This window comes from Uloborus diversus, chromosome 1 (genome assembly GCF_026930045.1).
Source record: "Uloborus diversus isolate 005 chromosome 1, Udiv.v.3.1, whole genome shotgun sequence".
Taxonomy (NCBI): domain Eukaryota; kingdom Metazoa; phylum Arthropoda; class Arachnida; order Araneae; family Uloboridae; genus Uloborus; species Uloborus diversus.
In genome coordinates this window covers 96151688-96175975 of record NC_072731.1, presented here as the reverse complement: position 1 = coordinate 96175975, position 24288 = coordinate 96151688, and the positions used below count along the sequence as shown (strand labels likewise).

Below are 24288 nucleotides of genomic sequence, written 5' to 3'. Positions count from 1 at the left end.
CGAACGAAACTTCTGTTTCTTAAGTGGCACTTCTTAACTACCATTTTCAATTGTGAACTGTACAACCCTTCACTCTTTGCCAACTCTTTATTCTTGATATCATATTTTGGAACTAAAACTTTCTTTGGTGTTTTTCTCTGTACTGTGCAGGTTAAAGTCCATAAAGGCAAAAGCAGAAATTTAATTATCATCATAAAAAGCTTCAAAAACTCACTAGTTCATGATATTTCAGTTTTCTGAGAAGAGTAAAAAAAAAGTCACTAAAGGTAATCCGTCCCAGTTTTTAAAATCAATGGAAAGGTAATAGCCACTGTTTGTTCAAAATATGCAATCGTCACTACATTTTGCATTGCTTCCACATTTTTGGTAAATCTCCATTTTCTTCCTAATATCTAATCTCATTTCATAACATTATAATAAGTTAGTAAGCTGGTGGTAAACATTCAATCGTTTAATTTTATTTTTCTACATCCATTTTGTTCCTTTCACGAATAGTTTTAAGCGCTACGATCGATAATCCATAAATTAAACGGAAAATTCATTACATACTACTATAGTTTTATGAAATGTAAAGGGAAAACCTTTTCTTTTGTTAATAAATACTTGCTTCAGCATATCTTAAAAGAATCTGTTAGGGCATTTAAGTAAATCGTATTCATGAGTTAAACGAGCAAACATCAGTTCCACATTTCTCATTCTAATTTAAATGTTTTTTTTTCTTATTTATTTATTTTGTACCTTATCTGCTTCCTACGATTTTTGCCATGTTATGAGCTATGTCTTTCCAATATTTATTCATTTAACTAAATGCTGAAATCCAACAGTCACTTTCTGTATTTATTTCCCATGACATCTTTTTAAAGAGATATGGCCGAGAGTTTCTTTTGTTTTGCTAATAATGTGAAAAATTAGCAGCAAAAAAAAGTAAATAAATGCAGACGTAATTTCATAGGCAAAACTGAAATACTAAATGGAATTTGGATGAATTCAGAGGTAAAACTTACGAAATAATTGAAAATCTCACAGTAACATTAATATTGTAAAATCCAAATAAAACGAAAGTAAAATGTTTTATCAAATTCGCGTGAGGGAGAGAGATTATAATCATCTTTTTTCGTTTGAGCGATCTCTCACTTAAGAATGTCTGACATAATGAATTATTATTTTTATTACTACTGTTATTATTATTATTATTTTCTAAAATATGCTTATTTAATGAAACATGTTATTTTGAATTGATTCACTAAAGTTATTTACATCTATACTGCCGTGCTAAGCGCAAAAGTCGTATCTGAAGCTGAAATCAAAATGAGAAATTAATTTTTAAAGTTTTACACCTCCATACATTTGATTCATGTTATACTTCATCAGAATTTTTTAAAAAATATTTCCCATTCCCAAATGACCATAAAACATTGGTATGGGTAAAATATGTTATACGGACCCAACATGTGACAATAACTCAATTTTGATAAAAAGTGCAGATACGAATTTTATGCTTAGCAGACAGTGTAAATAAGTAATTTTTCATCAAGACGACTAAATTTTATGCTAAGCTGTTTCATGATAACAATTTCACGTAAAAATCTATTTCCTTGGATAATTCAGTTTTTATCACATGCTTTTCACATACGAAATAATTTAACTCAATTATAAACTTCCAATAATTATATGTGTGAAATTGATGCACTCTTCGTGTGATTTGATGTTTTTACACCATCAAATGAATCACGAATATTTCACCCAGACCATCCATCGCCATAAAACAGAGTGAAATAACGGCTAATGAAATGAAGCAAAAATCAATTCCATTTAATCAGCTGTCACATAATGTAGGAAACGATTCTACTGTTTCTACAAAGAGCAGCGAAAACCCGTACCTTACTACTGTTCCCGAATGGATATCGGGCGGGGTTCTGCAAACAGGTGTAGTGAACAGAGGCAAGTGCTACTTACTGTCTGTGTGACCATGTCACAGTGCACCGGGTGTCATAAATCGCCTTTATGCCGTTTGTCATGCTGTTCTTTTTTGTCCAGCCTATCCGCCTCTGCTTACCTATCTAGACGTATTTGTGTCAGTGATTGCAGTTCGTCTTCCAGTTTTATTTATGGGTACTGGAAATTTTAGTCATTTGAATATGAAATACTTTAGAATAGGCCATATTTTTCTCCACTTTTGTTCCTTGGCAGATCCTTTCAAAAGATATTGATAACTATGTAGGTTTTGCATGGCAAAAAGTGTTAGCCAATTTGCATTTTCGGCAGTTTTTGGTATTCCTTCAGCATTAGCATACTTTGTAATAAGCTTGTAGTTAAATTTTTTGTTAGAAAAATTTAATTTTACACACTGTTGAAAGTTTTGAGAAGAAATTTCAATGATGTTTTAGAGCTAAAATGTTTTTAAACAATTTAAAAAAAAAAAAAAAATCTCATTCCGTACTGAGCGTAAGCAAGAACTGATATACTGATATAAGGGGAGAGCTGAAGGGTCCCGGGTCGCTTTCAAAATGAATTAGAAACTACTTATTGTTAATAAGGATTCAAATGTTAAGTTTGAGAACTTTTTGGAATAAATTCTATACACTCACCTGAGCGTAAGTTTGTTGCATAAAATTTGTTTACTCGCGTTTTTTGTTGTAGGGAGTTACTTCTTCCCTGTAGAAAGAGAAAATAATTACATGAAAAACGGCAAAATTATGTACAGAAGATTTAGTAAAGTTATCAGATTAGAATATTTGTTCATCTCCTGGTTGTTAATTTCCGTGGAAAACGAAAGCAATTGGGAGCGAAAAATGTAGGGAGACAATCTTAAAGGAGTAATGAAGTCCTTAACAATAAACAAGTCCTCCTGATCTACGTATATCAAAATCTAAAGTCACTGACTCCTGAGGAATTAAATTTATTGTTCGGAAAAACTAGTAAATGGCAATTAGAAATTGGCCAAGAGTAAAAAGTAAGCTCAGTTCAACAATTAAAAAAATAAATCTACTGCATTTTTCAATAAAAGATATTTTTTTAAAAATACTTCTCGAATCAAAATGCTTGACGACGTAACTTTTTATGAACTATATCTTCATTGTAAGTGCATAACTAACGTCTCTAATAGTGGAACCACTAAATGACCTTCAATAGCATGATATGGCCTATTTTCAGGCTCGATTGTCTCATTTTAACGCAAAAGATAAGTCACAAATTAGAAGCATTTCACAAGAATACTTTTTTACCGCTTCGACTCTCGGCGACCCTGTACAAGAAGTGTGAAATCAAAAAATTTTTGTAACAATATGCTTATGTGGTTTTGCATGACATGTGATAAGGGAAGGAGAGGGATGAGGTTATGGTGAAGTGTGACACTTTGCAACCAAGGGGAGGAAAGTGTCAAACATGGTGAAAAAAATTTTGTTGTTGTTGTTTCTTTTCCTATGGTTGTCTGAAGAATATCCAGCAAATCGCTGACCCTTAAAAAATCAATAACAAGAAGGGGAGGAGCAGAAGCGTATATAAGCCTTCTTTGATAAGACCCAAGCAGTCCAGGATGTGCTCGGCTGAGGCCTGCTGAACCCTCCGCTTGGAATATACCGCAAAAGTTTTTCTGCTCTCACAAAATGAGAAGATTCTTCGTATATCCGCTTGCAAATCTATCCGCTTGGAATAGACCGCAAAAGTTTTTCTGCCCTCACAAAATGAGAGATTCTTCGTATATCCGCTTGCAAATCTAGAAACTGCCGATTTAGACGCTCTTTCACAGTTGAGAACAAAAGAAGAGTCCGGTTCCCTAGCCGCATACCAGTGGTGGGAGGGAAAGATCTTCCACTCCTTTGATAGGTGACGATTAATTTTGGACTAGTGCTCTGGAGAAGGGTGTCGAGAGACTACAGCACTTCTTGGTTAAGCGATCTGCTTACTCGTTTCCGTAGAGAAAAGAAAAGTACATCATTTATGAACATCTCCTAACGCCATTTGCATATAAAGTACGCGCATGTTTAGTTTTTATTCCGAAAACAAAACAAAAATACATTGACAGATTATTTCCTTAATAACTCAAGTTGGTATATTTATAATTTTTCAAGCTTCTTCACAGCCGAACCAGAAGCGAACCAACAAATCTCAAATCTGTAAACAACTTAACAACTTTGGTCTATTCCCATAAATTTAATCATGCAAATTAAGATACATTTCCATTCGCAACTTGAACTATATTTACAGCCAGTGCCATCTGCTTCAGGCAAGGATAAAAGAAATAAACATATCATCTGGAACATTAACAGGTTTTTGCCTTTGTTATTTCCATGCAGTAAACAGGAAGCGTAGAAAATATTTTTTCATATCCTTATTCAATTCTAGAAGGTAATGGGTGCAGATGATTAAAAAGAACGAGGTCTGTTGCCACAATTTTACATTTGTACCCCAAAGAAAGAATAAGAAATAGATTAAACACCTATTGATTTCAACCACACGTTTTAAACTAATTTATTGAGCGAGTAAATACAAGTATCACGAGCAGAAACTGATGTTTTTACGAATGCTATATGTAGATTTGTTGCCTCCTTCATTATTTAATTGTTTGAAAAAATTCTTTAGAAAATATTCCGAATGACTTTGCTAATATCTTTGATGGTAGTTTCTTTTACTTTTTTTTGGTACATATGTACAGTATTATTCGCTATCTCTTGAATTGAAGAATGGTACACCGGAAAAGTTGAATTTTGATTTTAAATGACCCACAAAAAATACTATGAACACTTTTTATTGATTTATGAAAAAAATAAAAAACAGGTTGAGCTTGAATTCTTAATATGATATAAGGGAAACCGCCAACTGGGTGTACCGGTTTTTCCCACCCTTTTCATCCAACTCAGGGGCTTGGATTGGTTCCAAAAGTAACGAACTGGATTTCTTTTCCTAGTTTAAAAGTCATAGTGAATTTACATAGACTGCTGGAATTTTTTTCGAGCCTCATGCTAAAAACATGCCCGTCATTTCGAATTTTTCCAGTTGGGGGGAAGAGATTATAATACTCAATGGTAAATTGAACCAAAAAATAGCGAAAACCACGTACTACATACATAACTTTTTCAAAGTCAGGGGGCCAACTGACCCTCCTAAATGACAGGGCCAGTTAAAAATCCAGAATGTCAATCGCAACCCGTTTATTTCAACGAACTTTCATTTCTTCCCTTTACATCGATGTTTTTTCAATACGTTAATTTCGTCAAAAATTAAAAGAGATCGTCTCAATTCTTTTACACTCAAGCAGTGTTTCTTGCAGACTTTTTGCTCGGGGAGGGGGGGGGAGGGGGAGGGCAAGGGCATATTTAAAGGGGCGAGGCACTTTGAGAGTCTGAAGGGGTTCAAGGGCGTATTTAAGTAGTGGAACACGCCCCCTCCCCCACCCCAAGAAATAAATTCAAAATTACCAACTCTGAATAATTTTATAATATCAATTTGTAAAGTTACCTTCATGTTTGGATTACCCACCCCTTTTGAAATAAATCCCTGTATGCGTCCACGAGCGAGACAGTATGAGTTTAAAAAAACACTCCTGGTTCGTTATATTGTTCCCATAAAAATGTAACAGATCAAAAGTCTGACAGTACTGCAATATTATGAAAAACGGAAAATTTTGAAAATACAAAAATAAAAGCAATGAAAACATGAAAATGTACACAAAATCACTCAAGCAAGAAAAATATTATCAAATTTAGTATTGACAGTCCTCCGTCACACTGCAAATGCATAAGAAACTTTTAAATTTATAAAACACTCCATGAAGCATGAATATCGTGTAATAAAAATAATTAGAAACTAAGCACATTTACAGAAACAAATATTTGTTGAATTGTTTATTCCTTCTGAAGTTGAATTTTGTTTAACTAAATTGTCTTAGATGTGACTGACAATAACATGCAATAAAATAAAAATTGCAAATAGTGATGAACAATAACTCTCACTAAGTTTCACAGGAAAAAAAGACAAGGAATATGATTCGAGCCTGGATTATAAAAATACAAATATAAATGTGACGACCAGCTACAGGCTCTTGGCCCAGCTAGGCTGGTCCTAATTAATTTATTAGTCCTTAATGAAGATCAATGGCCCTCTTAAAGCTATCCACCCCGTTGCTCATTACCACCTCTTCCGGTAAGCTGTTCCAAGTGCCCACAACCTTAATAGTAGTTTTTCCTTATTTCCAGGTTAGCCAGAGATTTGAACAGGGTCTGTCGGGGTAATTTGGTTATAAAAATGGCCTACTTTGCACTTTCCAATCCTGTAATAAATTTGTATATACATATATTTTTTCTTTTTCTTGTTCAAGCTTAACATTATGACTTTCCAGAATAGTTTTCTACAAATTACATGTTAATAGATCCATTTGCATATAAATGGCAAACATAAGTTTGACTATACCCAAATTACCCCGTGGATGGGGGAATTTGGGTATAGTGATGGTTAAAGAGCAAAGCATGGTTTTAATAACAATCTTACTTATTTTTTTCAAACTTAGGTTGAATGTAGGTACAATAGAAATAATGGGATAATATGAGTACTAATTTTTTTTAAGTATTAAGATGAGATTTAGACTGAAAATAGCACAATATAGCAAATCGTTAATGGACGGGAAGTATTTTTTTGTTACGGAACATTTAAGCAAATTTAAACAACCTTCCAATTCATTTTTAGCATATATTGGGTGATGAGGATGCACATATATGCCTATGTTTGAAGTCCAATAAAATTATTATTTTTCCTTCTGATTGATAAAATGCAATGTATACCCAAATTACCCCATGATTTTAAATCATTAATTACATGAAAACTAATTACGTTAAATGTTTCAATTCAATGTCAAATTAAAGTAAGCATATGTAATGTCTACATACCTAAACTTGAAAAACATAGATTGGCAGGTTAAATATAAGCACTATTTGGAATTGGTTGGTTTGCATTGCATCGACATCACCAAAACGTTTAATTTATTTTTTATCAATTTCGAAAAGGGTGTCGGCAACATTTTTTCAGCATATATTCATAGGCAAGGATGATGTTTATAACTGTGAATTTTTGTAGGGGTATCAAATGAATAGTTTTCATTTTATTCAATAAAATATACCTTATACCAAATTACCCCGACTACCCAAATTACCCCGACGGACCCAAGCTTAAAACAATGACTTCCTGCTTTCCGTGCAAAAATTTAATCCATTAACATCATTCATTTTGATAAATTTAAACAACTGAATCATGTCCTCTCTGATCCTCCTTTGCTCCAGGGTATACATATTAAGCCTACTGGTATCATAATCTAAATCTGAAAGTCCCCTTACTAGTCTAGTTACACTTCTTTGAACCCTTTCAATACACAGATATCTTTCCTTAGATAAGGTGACCAAAACTGCACAGCACACTCCAAATGGGGTCTTACTAAACTCCTATATAAAGGCAGAAGAACCTTCTTAGATCTTTTTGAAATAGATCTATTGATAAACACAAGCATTCTGTTGGCTTTGTTACTTGCAATGCTGTACTGTTGACTAAACTAGTTTAGTCAGAAGTCCTGATTTATTAAGATACCCAGAACAATAACATTTTCTGCCTGACTAATGATTGAACCCTGTAAACGATAACTAGTACGCTTTTTCCCATGGTTTAAGTGTAGCACTTGACATTTCCCTACATTAACTGCAATACCCCACTTATCCGCCCACTTAGTAACGTAATCTAAATCCTCTTGAAGTTATTTTACCTGTTCCTCATTTTCTACAATCCCCATAACTTTTGCATCATTGGCAAAACAATTCATGCTTCCAGAAATATTCTCATTGATATCATTCATAAAAATAATAAACAAGAGAGGCCCTAAAACTGAACCCTGAGGAACCACGCTTAAAACATCACTCCATTTAGAATGATTTCCCTTCACAACTACTCTTTGTTTCCTTCCTGTCAGTCAATTTCTAACTCAAAGTAAAGTTTTTTCTCCTATTCCTATATCAGGTAATTTGCTGAGAAGAGCTACTTGCGGTACCTTATCAAAAGTTTTTTGAAAATCAATGTAAACAACTTCCACACACTTTTTGTTATCTAAAGCCAAGGTAACATTGTCGTAGAAATGCAATGAGTTATTAGCACACGATTTACCTTTCTTGAACCCATACTGCAACCTAGTCAACAGACTATTTGTCTCTAAGCAATTCATAACATTAATTTTGATCAGAGTTTCGAAAATCTTACAAACCACTGAAGTCCAACTTACAGGTCCCAAGCATTAACCCTTAATTCCCAGCGTTACCTATAGACTCTTTCTTGAAGAGAGCGGCGTTATTTTAGCCAGTTTCCAGTCTTCTGGCACTGTCCCTGAGTTATAAGAAGCATTGAAAATAGTTGAAATAACATTCACTAATTCCTCTGCACATTCAACTAAAATTTTTGGATAAATATTATATGGTCACAGAGCTTTAGTTGCTTTAATTTTTTTCAAATGAAATAGAACCTCCTCTCTGGAAAACACAAAATTCTCAAGCTGCATAATAGCTTGAATCTTGCTAGTGACAACTGTTGAGATACAGTTATCGTTAAACACACTGGACAAAAAATTATTTAGAACATTTACACTAAAACATCATGAAAAAATGCATCCATATATATGCACTAAAAATACTTAAAACATTCACTAAACACTAGAAAATATGCTCGAAACACGAAAAAGATATTTGCTCTTTTTTTTTAAACTTACGTAAAGAAAGAAGTGAAGAAAAATCTTGTGAAAAACGCAGTAATATGCATTTTTTTTTCAAATTACCATTTTTATGCATTTATATGCACTAAATGTCAAAAGGTGCCAAATTAGCGATTACATATGCACCTATGCAAAAGACGGTTTTGTAATATGTGCAAAAATAAGTAACTAATTAAATAAATAAATAAAACTAAAGTGAAAAAGATACCTGAAAGAAACACTACCCTCAAGTTTACGCTAATGCATCAGGTGAGTAATGATCTTCTCTCATCTAAGTAATGCTGGTTTGTAAGACATCTTCTGCGCTTGCCCTGATAGATAGAATGCACGATTGATTAATTAGTCTTTCCATCATTCCAACTTAAAGTTTTTCCGCATGCAATCTTCTTTTATTATTTTTCTACAAAGTTGATTGTTTCAAAGTTCTATTTTTCTTCTTTATGAATGTTTAAAAACGGGAGCAATCACGTCTCTTCTAAAATATTGGTCCAAGGGATCGTTCACAAATGATATCACGCTTGGAGGGGGTTATGAAAATTGATTATATATCGCTAAGTGGTCGCCAAATTATAAAAACACTTAAGGTTGCATTGAAATTAGATTTGATTTGTCCCAAACAAACGTGTAAAAGGCCCCTTTTGAAATGTCCAAATGCAACCAAAAGGGAACGTGCACATTTAGACGCCACTCAGAGTCTACATACGAAATTTCAGAATCGGCAAACCTTTTCTGAATTGGAGAGAAACATACATGCGTACATACGTATACACACATACAGACGTCACGAGAAAACTCGTGATAATGAACTCGAGAATTGTCAAAAAGGATACTTCGGGTGTCCATACGTTCTTAGGTACATATACCTGCAATGGCGGACGGATCGAGAAAACCCCTCAACATTCATCCAGGGGTAAGCGAAATGAAAATTTAGGCCGATATCAGAGTGAAAATGTTTTGGAGATTACAAAATACTTCTTTTATTATGTAAAAGGATGTTGCTGCCGAATTTGGTTGTTTATCATGTTAAATTAACCCATGTTCTTCAAAGTTCAGAGGCCACAGGATGTTGGTTCACTTTAGAATTGTTATTTTAAATTAATTACTTCGCTGTTTTGTTAGTAAAAACGATCAACTGATGTAAGAATAAAACATTTCTTACGCTAAACGTGACAATTGATTACTCGTAGATTACTAGAATATCGGCTATTGACGTGATGGTTAGACGCTGGTTTTTTACGCCTGTGGACCCAGATTCTTACCTGGGGTGGCCAGTCGGTATATTTTCGAGATGCAGAAAATTATCACCGCCCATGTCGTATGATTATGCTGCATGTAAAAGATCCCTTGGATATTCGTTTGGCTTAGAATTTCATCGGCAAAATTAAAACTCCTAGTGCAATTTCATTTCAAAGAGAGCCCAGATGCCTCCATCTGGTGGAAACTGGGCGTTCAAATTATCCGTGCCATTGACATCCGCGCATTAATGGTGGCACATGCAAGACGGATGCCGTATCCTGGGATCGCACTAGGTTTACTAAAAGGCTAAATAGCCTAAAAACGCAGCTCCCATTAGACGAAAAAAAAAAAAAAAGTTTACCAGAATATTCGATTAAAGTAAGCCGAAATGACGTAGGAATGCAAAAAGTCATGGATTTCTCTTTCAGCTTCTATTCCATCTGCCTGCACTGTCCATTCATTGTCAAAGCTGCTTATCACGACACACTCAACAGTTTGATATTCCAGCTTGCCTGTGGAATTGATACCATTTTTTTTCCTGAGATTTATCAGATCATCTTATGAGCAAAGCTTGCGTTTAAAAAGGTTTAGTATGTGATTAAACGTCATTATTTTGAGTAGGTGTGAAATAGCTGCATATATTTCAACCTAACCGAAATCCAGGAAATCTGATTCATTTCCGGAGATTATTTTCATGAGCAGGTAAAAAGTAACTTTCGTGAAAATAACATTTTATGTTTGCATTTCATTGGTTAACACTGATTTTTTTTTTAAATTATGATTTAGGAAAAATAAAGTTCCATTAAACAAGAAAAGTTTACTTATTTTATTCACGTTTTGAACTGTAAATTCAAATACTTTGCAGCATGCTTTAAAGGGCATCAATCCTTTGCTTATTTTTACGAATTAATAATAAATTTGTTAAAATACGGTAGGCGTAGTATTTTACTACTGATGTCACTGTGAAAAGTATCTAAAGATCATCCATTTTCGTATCAACACCGCACGGCATCTTCAAACAACTGTGTTTGGTGCAGATATTTATCACATTGATTATGTTGATCAGTATTAGCACTACATAAACTGTTATCATGTTCTTAGGTACGTGAGCTTTAGTGTGTCTAAAAGCAGAGTGTTATTTTTAAGAATTTTGTTTTTAAATTTTTAAATAAAAACACTTGATTTGGTATTAAAACTGCTATGATTTTTGCTATGATTTATTTACAACGATGTTCAAATGTAAATTATCTTTTTTGAATATCATACATAAGTGAATGACTTTTCGTAATAGTATGAAGTATAAACAAAGTATTCATCTTGAAATACATTTATCTGAGTTTTATTTCTTTTATTTACTCTAGGACATATCTTTGAACAACCAGAAATCATAAACACTCATCTAGAACCAGGTATATGGTAAGTGGAAAGATATTGTTATTCTTAAATTAATTTGAAAAGTTTCTATGTGAACTTGGATTTACATTCCGAGTCATCTGTGCAGTAAAAAAACGGATTTGAAATTTAATTCATATGCACCAGCCTGATAGTTTTTCATTAGTTTAGACTTACATTATAAATAAAATTGCGAGATGTATTTAAAAATTGCAATCTTTATCTTCTACACCCTTTACTTTTACTTTGAAATAAATAAATAAAAGGATAAAAAATTGAAGAGCAAAATGGCTAACGATTTTTAAAATATGCAGTATTTCATTTAAAGGGGTTCATATGGCCTGCTTTTCCGGTAAAAGTAAACTTGTAAGTTATATAATATCCCCTTTCCAACTACGCTAACAAGTGTAAAACAAAACCTTTTGTAAGTAATGCTGAGTTTTAAAATTTTATCAGAAATCAAACACCTATTTAAAGACTTTAAAAAAACTTCTACAGTTACCATATAGCGAGAATACTGATGAGTAATATTAATTTGAATGCGGAAAGAGCGAAAGAACAAGTTAACATTTCTACATAATTTTACGAAGCATTCCACTATCGTTGACCATTATTATGGAACGCCAACATCGTACCATAACTTGAGTATAACGTTCAGATCGTTGCCAAAATATTTTATTCTTTTGTTCTTGAAAGAACTTTTCTGGAAAGTAATAAAACCACAAAAGAATATCCTAATTTTATGGTTTAATGTAGGTGGTTAAATACACAGAAATCTCTCGATATGTAGAGAGTTTTCTGTGTATCAAAACCAAAGATATTATTCCTTTACCACAAGTTCTCAAATGATGGATGCGAGGCTCTTTGGCTAAACAAATATTTTCATATGTGATGCATAGATACAGGCACAAAATTTAAGGAGTCAAGGGAGGGGGGGGAGTCAATTCCTTCCCAGGCTTGAAAAATAAATGTTTCCATACATAAGTGTGTGGTTTTTCATGTTTTTCGATAAAATTTGCATTGCTTGCCCCAACCCCCGGAAAAGTTTGAAATGATGGTCCTGTATAGGTTACTAGTTAGTTCGAAACCTTGTAAATGTCGACATTAGCCGGTAAATTTCTACGATAGCCGATGAATGTATGCATTCCTATAGCTAAGACATCGACCAGATCGAATATGTCCGGTGAATCACCGATGAATGCTGACATTGTCCAATTTCGGACAGTCACAGAATTACTGTACACTACTACTAAATGAACTATGGATTCACGTCACGCCCTTCTTTTCGTGGAAAGCTTGCTAGCTCAATATATTGCCTGTATATTAAGCTATAATACTCGTAGTTTGATTTTTTTTAAATTTTAACGCATATTTTTTAATTAAGAAATGCGTTAAATGAAAAAAAAAGGCTGCCCACAAATGATGTCACGCTTTGAGGAAGGAGGAGAGTTCATAAAATTGTGAGTTTTTGACGGGGGGGGGGGGAGATGAAGAATGACACTTCGTGACAATGGAGGGGAGGGGGTCAAAAATGTTGAAAAAAGTGAGACATTATTTATGGACCACCCCCCCCCCCCCAAAAAAAAAGAAAACTGAGTTTTCTAATCTACATATGACTTGTCAGATACTATTGTAGGCTTTGAATTTCACACTATTATCGGCCATTTATACCCTAAGCACTAAGCATTTACACACGAAGCACGTATACCTGTATATCCCATACGCTTAAATAAAAGGATACTTATTGTTTTAAATTGAGTATTGTTTCTATCAAAAAACCGGACTGATTGACAAGAATTGTATTCTTATTTCGACTCGTATGAACGAAAGAAATGCTTGGACTGACTGAATTGTAATTTTGAAATTTCTGGAATTGATCCCTTAAGGGAAAAGCGATACGACGAAGGTGTGCTTCAACTTTCGTACCATTAATGAGAACGAACTTTCGTAGTTTTTATTTGAAATATTTCCTGATGAACACAACGGAAAAATATTTTAAAGCATACAACTGCAATTTTCTTATAGAAAATTTCTATTCATTTCATTCTCTGGTAATTTTTAACACCCCACGCTCAAAATGAAACAACGTTAACTCTATTTTAACTATTTATTTTGATAAAATCTAATTTTAAAACATTGTTATCGTATAGGAAAATTTTTGAGCTCTAAACTTTTCTCAAAATATTTACATACACAAGTAAAGAGTTAGTTTTGATTTTTATAGTAAAAAGTCTTTATGATTGGTCAAGGAAGTATTTTTGTTTCTATGCGGCTTTGCCAATTTCAAATTGATTATCTGAAGATTAATAAGAATAATTCATAAGTTTTAGAAGTCAAAAAGGAAAAGCAACACACTAAAATAAAAATTGCCGTCAAATTACGAACAAGTTACATTTTTAAATTTATTTCACTTTAAAAAACAAGTTGGTCTTAATATGACTGATGCGGTTTTTTATTATTTAGCTGTCTCCTATTCACTTTTTACGAATTTCGATTAGTTTATCGAAAAAATTTTTTTTTGTTTGGATATTCCAAATTTTAAATCGGTTAAAAGGTGCTCCTACAAACGTGCACATACAGCAAAAAATTATCCAAAACAAAAAAATATTATAAAAATAAAAATATTTTAAAATTGATTTTTCAATGCAATTTTTTTAGTTGAAGATATTTTATGAACTTTCTAGTATAAGCAATGAAATAGGTAGTGCAATGAAATAATTAATTAATGTTTAAGAAAAGTTTTTGCAAATCCGCATTTAAAAAAGAACAAAAAATAATGATATGGAACATGGGATTCTGGAGGTCGTTTTACATTAAAAAAAAAACAGCAGGCATAGCGACAGAAGCATTTTTCATGTCACGCAGTGCAATTGGTTCATATGAAAAACTTTGCTTCAACTGAAAAAAATACCCTCTTTTGAGTATCATGCGGGAGACCTAAATGATGCACGAAAACAATTTTTTTTTTTTTTTTTGTATTAACTATCTCATTTTTCATATTCTTCAGTTGAAATTTAAGATATATACATATATATATATATGTGTAAATTATTTTCAAAAAAAAAAAAAAATGAAAAATCAAGAATTTTATATAAAACTTAAGCTTTGTGTGGAATATCTAAATATTTTTATTTTAGATAAATTTTTTGCGGCATTTGTGGGTCTATAGGGACAAACTTTTATCAAATTGAAATTTTTCATTTTGAAAAAAGCAAAATTTCAAGAATTAATTTTGGAAAAAAAAGAGAGCTTTTTTTCAAACTTTAAAGTCGAGGGGAGGGAGACATCTCTCCTTCCTCTCTGTAAAGTAATAGTAATAGTGACATATAACTTCTGATTTTTAACTAAAAGATTACTTAAGTACATAAAAAAAAAATGCTAAGGGAAAACGAAAAAGAAAAAGTCGAAGTCCCGGATAGACCGAACCAGCTGTGCGTGTCGTCACATCACATCGGGTCGTTGGCCATGTGACCCCTATATTACCGAAATTGCGGTCTTCCTTCCAATCTCAATACTCGTTATTGCTCTGCCATTCTGCTCACTAACATCTCCAGCTAGGGTTGCCGCAGTGAAAGTAAATGACGCCAAACGATTCGTAAAAATCGACCAATGTACAAGATGTCAGAAAAATAGCTGATTGACTACATTTTCTCTCTCGAAAAAATTTCGTTCTGCTAATCAATGTCCAAAAAAGTATTAAAATAATAATAATAATTGAAAATTAACTTGAATTCTGAAATTTTGAATTCAAATTATGCTTTTCGCAATCACGAGTGTCGACAGGACCTTGCTCACTGGGAGCTATTATTTCTAGAAACGGCTCCTGTCCTCTGCCTGCCTCTCCTCCTGGGCGGTTACGTGTGTATAGTTGTGTGTGTGTGTGTTTTTGTGTGCAGGCGTGTGTGTGTATGTGTGTAGGCGCGCGTGCGTGCATGTGTAGGCTTGTGTGTGTGCGTAGACCTGTGTGTATGCACGTAGGCGTGTGTGTATGTGTGTAAAGGCTTGTGTATGAGCGTGTGTATGTGAGCGTGCGTGTGTGTAGGACATGGACGCCATCGACCAGGAGAAACTGATTCCAGGATGCAGTGCTCAGAGCCGCGCCTGCTGAGGATGGTGGGCGGTGGTCCTGCAGAGGCCCCTGGTCCAAGCTGAAAAAGGCACGGACATCAAAAACGTTCAAATAAAGACAATAAGCAATCGTGATTGCTCAAAAAAATGCTGATTGGCTGCATTTTTTCTCACAAGACAAATAGCGGATTGACTACATTTTTTTTCCTACGAGAAAATTTTGTTCTGTCCTGAAAATAGCCGATTGACTACATTTTTTTCTCGTAGGAAAATTCATTCAGCTAACTAATGTACAGTATGTCCTAAAAATAGCTGATTGACTACATTTTTCTCACGACAAAACTTCCTTCTGCTAACCAATGTACAAGATGTCCAAAAAAAAATAGCTGATTGACTAAATTTTTTCTCACAAGAAAAATTCGTTCTGCTAACCAATGACCAATATGTTCTAAAAATAGCTGCTTGACTATTTTTTTTCTCACAGAAAAATCAGTTTTGCTTTCTGCTAAAGAATCTTCATAAGCTGTTCATTTTCTTATTGTTCATATGTTACCATAAAAAAAAGAAATAGCTTTAAAAAATTCTTAATCAAGAAAGTTCTTTGTCTTAAGGTCCACCTAGTGCACATCCCAATACAGTTGAATAACATTTAGTTCTTGGTTTTATATATGAGACAGGTGAGCCTAATGTTCGTAAAATTTTGCAGCTTATCTCTATTAATGTTACAGGAAAGAAAGTAAAACATTGTTGAATTCTTAGACACAGTTTGGTCTGTAACATTAGTTACTAAATTAAGTATTAAACTAGTATACTCATCTTGAATGATTAATAGATCTTTTATAAAAATTAAGTTTTACCACATTGATAAAGTTAATGGAGATTACTTGTAAAAGCTTTATCAAAGTTGACAGACTGGATACTTCTGCCTTGGGCAGCAGTTAAACCTGTTTTCTCAAATTTAGTCGCATTAACTCCGTAGAAGATCAGTATGAAATATTTATATGCATTTAAAATAAAAACTAGAAACATCTTCACAATGGCTTCCAAAAGTACGACATAAATTTCGTGTTCAATAAAATTGTTTTCAATAACACCAAATCACAAAAATTTAAGATTAAAAGCGCCAATCTGGCAACCCTGTATTCATTAAGAGTGGATGTCCTCCGTCAAGGTTGCGAGGATAAGCATCTTGAGCTTCTGGAATTATAGAGACTGGGGAGGGGGGAGATGAAAGCGATGCATCAACTTACGAAACTAAGGACCATTACAGGTAGATAGTTTGTAGCTTTTTCCCTGGGGCTAAACTTTATATCTGAGACTCATTAAGAGTACTGAAATATTTATCGTTCGTCACATTTTTTATTGCCACAGCAGGTGACAGAGCATGTAATTTAGTGTCATTTATTTATAACAGATTAATATATTTTGTTATAATATTGCTTCAGTTTTTATTTTCTTCTGGGGGAGCAACGGCTGATTTTTTTTTTTTTTTTTCGTCGCCTTGTCAGCACTCAAAATGTACTTGTTCAAGTGTAGATAACTAATACATGTTGGTTTTTCTTTTTGGAATCATACAATAATACAATTCGTAACTGCTAGGGACTATGAGTCTTATACAAAGAGAAATGTTTTCGGAAACCGTAAGAATTTTGCTACAGTTATTGGGTACGATTTGAATAATAGTTGATGGGAACGTTTTTTTTTTTTGGGGGAGGGGGGATTTGATTTCTTGCTTTGACAACTACTAATTTGAATTGCAGGTGCTTTAATTTTAAAGACAATATGTGATGCAACTGAAAAATCTAACATAATCGAAAATGTAATTACTATGTCAAATTGTTAAGTCATAACATTTCATGAACGTTCTTGCGAAAAGAAAAGAGCAAAATATATTGATGTAAATGTTTTTCATAAAAAAAACCTTCAACCGCTTTCAAAAAGGGAAAAAAAAGAATTCAAATTAAAAGCTCATTAAAATAATCATATAAAAAAAAAATTGTTTGTTTTTCCCCTGTTGCCAAAATAATTTTTAAAAACGAATTAATGTACTTTCAAAAATAAATAAAAACAGTAAAATGTCAACTTAAAGAAATAATTTTTATTGTCAAAAAAAAAAAAAAAAAAAAAATCGTCTGGGCATATCTTTATGTAGAAACAAAAAGGACTCCGAATTTCTCCGCCAAAAACTGAATACATAAATTAAAACTTTAGCTTGAAAATAAAATCAAAACATATTTAAAACAATTATTTCACAGTAAAAACCATGGCTGTGGAGTCAGAGTCGGAGTCCATCTGATTTTGGGACAAAAGAGTTAGATTCGAGAGCCAAAAGTTTAAAATTCAAAGACTCGGAGTTGAAATCGGTCATTTCCCCAAAAAGTCCGCAAGTCTACCAATATTTGCAGAGACGGAGTAGGAATTATTATTTGATACAGGAGTCGGAGTCAGAGTCGAGTATCCAAGAGTCGGAGTCAGCCATTTTTCCTCCGTGCATAAATTTTTGTTAAAGCTACAAAGTCAGATTCAAAGTCGGGAAGTCGGAGTCAGAGTAATTTTCGGGTACAGTAGTAGGAGTCGGAAGTAGGTCGTCAAGAGCTATTTCCAACAAAGTTTGTTTGAAGTAAATCCGCCTTTAAGTTCGGAATCTACATTGGCTTTCAGTTTCCCCTTAGGCCCTAATGTTAAGACATTTGAACTGTTCAAAATTGAATGAAAACTTGTTCAAATCAAAAAGATATTTTCGATACATGTTTTTCATCAAAAGCTTTTTCCTACGAAGTTTGTTTGGAGCCACTTCACCTCTAAGTTCAAGATTTATTTTTGATTTGAATTTCCCCGTAGGCGCTAATGCTAAATTTTTTTGAACTGTTCAAAATTGAACGAAAAATTGTTCAAATCAAAAAATGAATTATGGGAATGAGATGTCCTCGCCGAGATCTTTCTAACAAAAAAAAATTTTGTTCGAATCGGACTATTCATTAAAAAGTTATTAGGGGGGACAGACAGACAGACCCGACAGACAGACCGACAGACATTTTTCCCCATCTCAATACCCTACTTTTCAATTTTTAATTTTTCATCTAACTATTTGATTTATTTTTGACTTTTTTTGTTTTTCGGGATATTTTTAAGATGCATTAAGCCTTCTTTCATGCTTTTTTCTTCTTTTTCTAACTTTTACTGCGAAAGTAGGCTAAAAAGTCCCCTTTAAGGAAGTTTTTTAACAACACAAGCCAAAACTTTGTTATTATTTCAAAAATACATGTATTTTTCATATAGTTGTAATGCTATGCAGAGTTCTTTAAGAAATTAGAGGCCCCTTTGGAAGATGGGGCCCCAGGCAGTAATCAGGCCCTGATAACAATGTTCAACCTGATAACAAAATAGAAAAATTCCCAACCTATACTTGATACATACTTGAACTCAATGTGTACTCATTTTCAAGTACTCAGTATGTGCTTGAAAATATGTTCAAACTACCCCAAAAATTGGTCCTATTAATGGTTATAGAGATACTTTGTGATATTCACATGTATTTTAGATTAGCGCGATAATATTAGGTACTAGCTTCCATTGCGGGGACATTGTCCCTTACTTGCCATTTGCGGCGCAGTATCGGTTCTATTTTTCGACATCGTATCATATATCATCATATTTTTAACATTTTAAAAGTTTAAGGTTTAAAAACAAATTTAGGTTATATTTTTAACGACAGAGGAAAAGTGAAGTTCTCGCTGAATTTGTTTTCGAAACTGAAGGTTATTTTAGGCTTTCTTTACGAAGAAAGTTTTCGGGGGCCCTCCACCTTAAATATTTATCGAAACTGAAGTTTTAAGAAGGCCCTTTTTGACTATCTTCGTCGAAAATTGAGTTTTTAAAACTTGAAGACGTTAATTGAGGGGAGGGAGGGATATCCCTTGGAAACATTTCGAAATTGAAATCTTAAAAGACGAAATTTCAGGAAATCTTTTGTAATAGTGTTAGGGAAAAGATAGGGCTTCTCTCTCGGGAAGTTTTCCCTCGAAAAGTTTTCAAAATTGAAATTTTAAAAACGCAACTAGGTGGTCTTTGACAACGTTAGGAGAAGGGTCAAGATTCGAGGTTTGTCCCCAGATATTTTTTTAATATTGAAGTTTTAAAAACGCAATTTAAGGCTATATGTTGAAGATGATAGGAAGGTGGTTTGCGCTGTCTCTCTTAGTTTTTTCGAATTGGAGGTCTAAAACTGCATCTTCTGGTTATGTTTGATGTCGTTATAGCATAAAAAGGATTTGGAGGCATTCTCCGAAATTTTTAAACTGTCTTCGGGTGATGTTAAGGGAAGGGTAGGAAATTTATAAAATTCTATATATATATATATATATATATATATATATATATATATATATATATATATATATATATATATATATATATATATATATATATATATATATATATATATATATATATATATATATATAGCAGCGATTTCAATGCTTAAGAAGCGCATTTAAAAAGTCTCTCTCTCTCTCTTTTTTTTAAAGAAATATAGTTTTATGTTTTTTTTTCTTTATTTCTTTCTTTCTCTCTCTCTCTTTGTTCTGAAGGGAGAGTGGCAGTTTTGTGATAAACGACAATAAGGGTACATTTACCAAACCTAAACGCCAGGTAGGGACTTCAAGTCCCTAGTAAAACGTCTACAGAGAGCTTAGAGATACGTAGCCTTTTTTTTTTTTTTTTTTTTTGAGCGTATCTCTGTTTTGAAATACAAAATTGATTTCTTTTTTCAATACTTTCATTACAAATATTTCAATTTATGACAATAACAAAGTCTGCAATATTTACCTGATCCCTTACTTTTTTTATGCCATCACAAAAAAAAAAGAGAGAAAAAATCGTCCTTGGTTTTTAGGCACATATATTTCTGAACGAAGAAGTTCCGCTGGGGAGAGAGGGTTTCTGCCCTCTTAAATAGCAGTGCGTGTGTGTTGTGTACCGGATGCAAGTAGTAGTTCTGGACGTCTGTTTTGTCTTGTTTATTTTGCGTGTGTGGTTTTTGATGCTTTAATGCTATGCTTCAGTGGTTTTTCATACTAAGCTGAGGATATTTCGTACAGACTAAATGTTGCTATTCTTGTTAACAGGTTTTTTGCTGAAATGATTCATTCTTGCTGACAGATATTCATCAGCATGCAATCAATCTCTTTGAATCCAGTAAAAAACTTCGCAACTAAATTAGTGAAATACTTAAATTTTTGATCTAATTTTAAATTATTTGCGTAAACATTAGTTTTTCTCCATACGTTTTTCGACCTTTTTTCGATTTGTATGTGTTAATTTATGTCAATACTAAATTATTAAAAGCAATCGTAAGTACTTTGACAGTTGTGTGCAAGAAAATCAATTCAGAAAAATTTGTACGTAAAGTATGATAATGCGCTGTAATCAATTAAAATGAACTGTTACTGAACAAAGCAGCTGTGTAGGTCATAACGGGCAGCCGAGAGCCAAGGAGGGCCCCTTGTCAATTCGATCGCCCCCCCCCCCCTACAACTAAAACTTGCCAGATTTATACTACTCCAATTCAAAACCGGGCCCCATAAAGAGACGGATCCCTAGCTTCCGACTAGGCTGACATGGCCTCTCGTCGACCATGTGTAAAACCACCGTCATTTTCATTTTTATTATTCAAAAAAACTTCATTCAAACTTTTTAGAGTTAATGGTGGATTTGATAGAATCTTGCTACATTAAAGTACCAGAAGGAACCTGCTCCATAACAAAAATTCAGGCAGTACAATTTGTTTGACATACCTGCTCGCATCTAAACAAACTACTATCGCACAGGTTGTCTGTTATCCTAATATAGTATCATTCGAAATATATTATTGCAATATGTAATTGGTGAATCTCACAAAAGTACGATTTGGCTAAAACCCAAGATCGTAGCTTGGATCACGTCCACCATTTTGGGGCTAAATACCGCTTTCTGCCTATATGTTTTGTGATGAAGTAGCGCGTTTTACTTCTTGAGTGTGGTTGTTCTTGATTGATTATTAATGTGGAGTTAATAAAAGAAAAACACAATCAAGAAACAAAACACGCTACTTCACCATAGCAGACATAGGAAGAAAGCGGCATTTAGCCCCAAGATGGCGGACGGGTCGCCACTAAAGATGCGATCTCGGGCTTTATGTTAGGCATGTGATTCTACAAAATACCCAGCAATCATCCATAGCCCACATTTCTCCATAAGTGAAAGTAAATTTTGCCAACCAGTAACATTTTATTCTATTTATTGCTTCAGTGACGGCTTATAGGTGTGGTACACAGGGTTGCTATTTTGTCCACTTTTTTGTAAAAAGTCCGGGACGCCGGAAGAAACTGGACAAAATGAAGAATAAACTGATCATACATACATTTATTGTTATGGTGTAATAATATTAGTATATTATTACACCACATTCTACACATTGTCTATTACTATTAGTATTCTAATACATTTTCTATTATGAATTAATCATTTTAAAAAAATAGAATCATTAGCTTTAGAATTTCATAAATTAAAAAAAAATTAATTACACATTGGTGCAGCTAATTTTAGATCATAATTTACTTAAAAGTAATAAAATTTAACAATGTGAATATGCTATTGGGCATGATTCGACTATTGTATACAGTAGTATAAAATAAATTCAATGGGAAAGTCAAATGAAATTCTAGAAACATACATACAAAACAAAGATTTATGGACTAAAACTATTTTATAATTGTTATACTTTTCGAGTTTTTATTGATGTCACCCCATATGTACTCGCATATTTTATGGATATGTTAATGTCATACAAATTAAGAAAAATTAATACTTTAGTAGGTTTGTGGGTACTCAGAACAGTGTACCGGAAGAGGCTATAATATGCAAGAGGGTAGATAGCTTTAAAAAGACCATTAATCTTCATTAGGGACTAATCAATTGACTAGGAACAGCCTAGTCAGAACCTGTTGCTGATCATCATATTTATATTTGTATTGCAAGCTCATATTTCACTTCATGCCAACATTCCTTTTATTAATATCAAGTAGTTTTTCTTTTCTTTTTTTTAATATGGTTTTCAATGTTTTGAAATTCCAATCTTTAAAAACTTTTTATTTCTACTTTTTAATTTTATAAATGCACTTATTATGGGCAATGAACCTCCATATCACAAATAAACATCATAAAATTAACAGCTGATGTGCTTCTTTTATAAATGCTATTATATGCATTATAATTTATTTTAACACTTATTTGATTTATTAATACACTTACATAAACTTTAACTGGTCTTACTTTTTTTTATTTTCACTTTAAAATATTTTACCATCAATTGTTTATATACAGATTTATGTACGCTATTTTTATATTAAAATATTACTTGAATAGGAAAAATCTATATATTTATTTATTATTTTCGAAACTTCAAATTATTAACTCAAAACTTTCAGTTTACTGATGAAGTGGACAAAATGGACGAAATGACATTTTGTCCGGGACGGTTTTTTCCACGTTTCTTCCGGGGTGGACAAATTAGGACAACCTTGGTGGTACATCTCAAGTATTAACTCAATAAGATCGCAAGGAAAATCAACATGGTTCGGTACATAAAGTCGTTAACTGCTAGTATTTACTTTGTGGGCGAATCCGAAGCCATTTAGAACAGTTCTTTACTTTTTTCATAGCAATTTGAAACATTGTGAAAACGCCACAATCCGAAATGAATTGTGTGAATAATTAATATGACGTGTTTTATGCAGAAACTAAATGAAAAGAATTAGCCATAATAACTTAATGATTTATTTAAGTCTCACATGGACATGAAATATGATTATGATTAGACCATACGAGAGCTAGAGCATACCTAACTTCATGGTAACTCCATTTCACATTTAGGTACAGAATTTATAAATGCATGCGTGCATGCACACTCGTGTACCAATGCAGTAGACTTCGTTCACCAATCATAACATAAAAATGAAACTAAAAGTAAATGATGCATTGAAAACAAACAAAAGAAATAATGACGTTGATATTTTTGTTTGATTAATTGTGAAACTGAATAAAATGAATTTGCATTTAATAATACAAGAATTGTTACTATTTCAGAAATAGAACGATAGCATAAAAATGTGAAAATTCATCGAATCTGACTGTGCCGTTTGTGTCTATGCTACTGACCTAAAACGTTCTTCATTTATATACGTAGTGGTTTCTTTCTGCCCGCAGCCATAAGAGTTCACTGGCGTTTCCTTGCACATATTAGCGGCAAATTTAGTGATCAACAAAACATATTTTTCAGAAAGGAAAATTTCAATGTTATCATTATTTTTATTCATCTTCAGCATTAAATGGAAACATGTTTCACCAAAACTGCAATCTTCTCTTTTGGCCACGTTAAATTTAAAAAAAAAAGAAAGAAAGGAAGAAAGAAAAAAACCTTAGATCCATTATGATGCTGTATTTCTTAATGCTTTTTCGGCTGTTAACAGATATTCATCATTTCCTAAATGTTTTTAAAAAGTATTTTATACCTCATACTCCTCGTTAAAATGTTCATCAACGAAAAATATCCCCTCCCTATCTCATCTTTCATCCAGATTAAACGAGTCGAACCTTGTGGAGAATCATCACGAGTGAATGCGTTTGTTGTTATGGTCTTTCAAGTCAGTTGCTCCTGCAGAGAAGAACGCTCTGTAGAACAAAAGACGTGGTGGGAACGACCTTCTCCATCTGCATTCTTCATCTACTTTTACTGGCTCATTATATCCAGTCTGAGCGGCATTTCACTTCACTTCCCGTCTTTTCTTAATTATCTTCTGTTTTGCCCACCACACCCA

The 24288-nt window shown here is 33.1% G+C and overlaps 1 protein-coding gene across 1 annotated transcript in view; it reads left to right on the top strand.

The window, feature by feature from the left end:
- Positions 1 to 24288, top strand: part of LOC129232629 (RNA-binding protein fusilli-like) — an 83678-nt gene that overhangs the window by 33943 nt on the left and 25447 nt on the right. Inside the window, 1 exon segment of the mRNA XM_054866798.1 lies at positions 11335 to 11389. Coding sequence (XP_054722773.1) covers positions 11335 to 11389 — 55 coding nt within the window.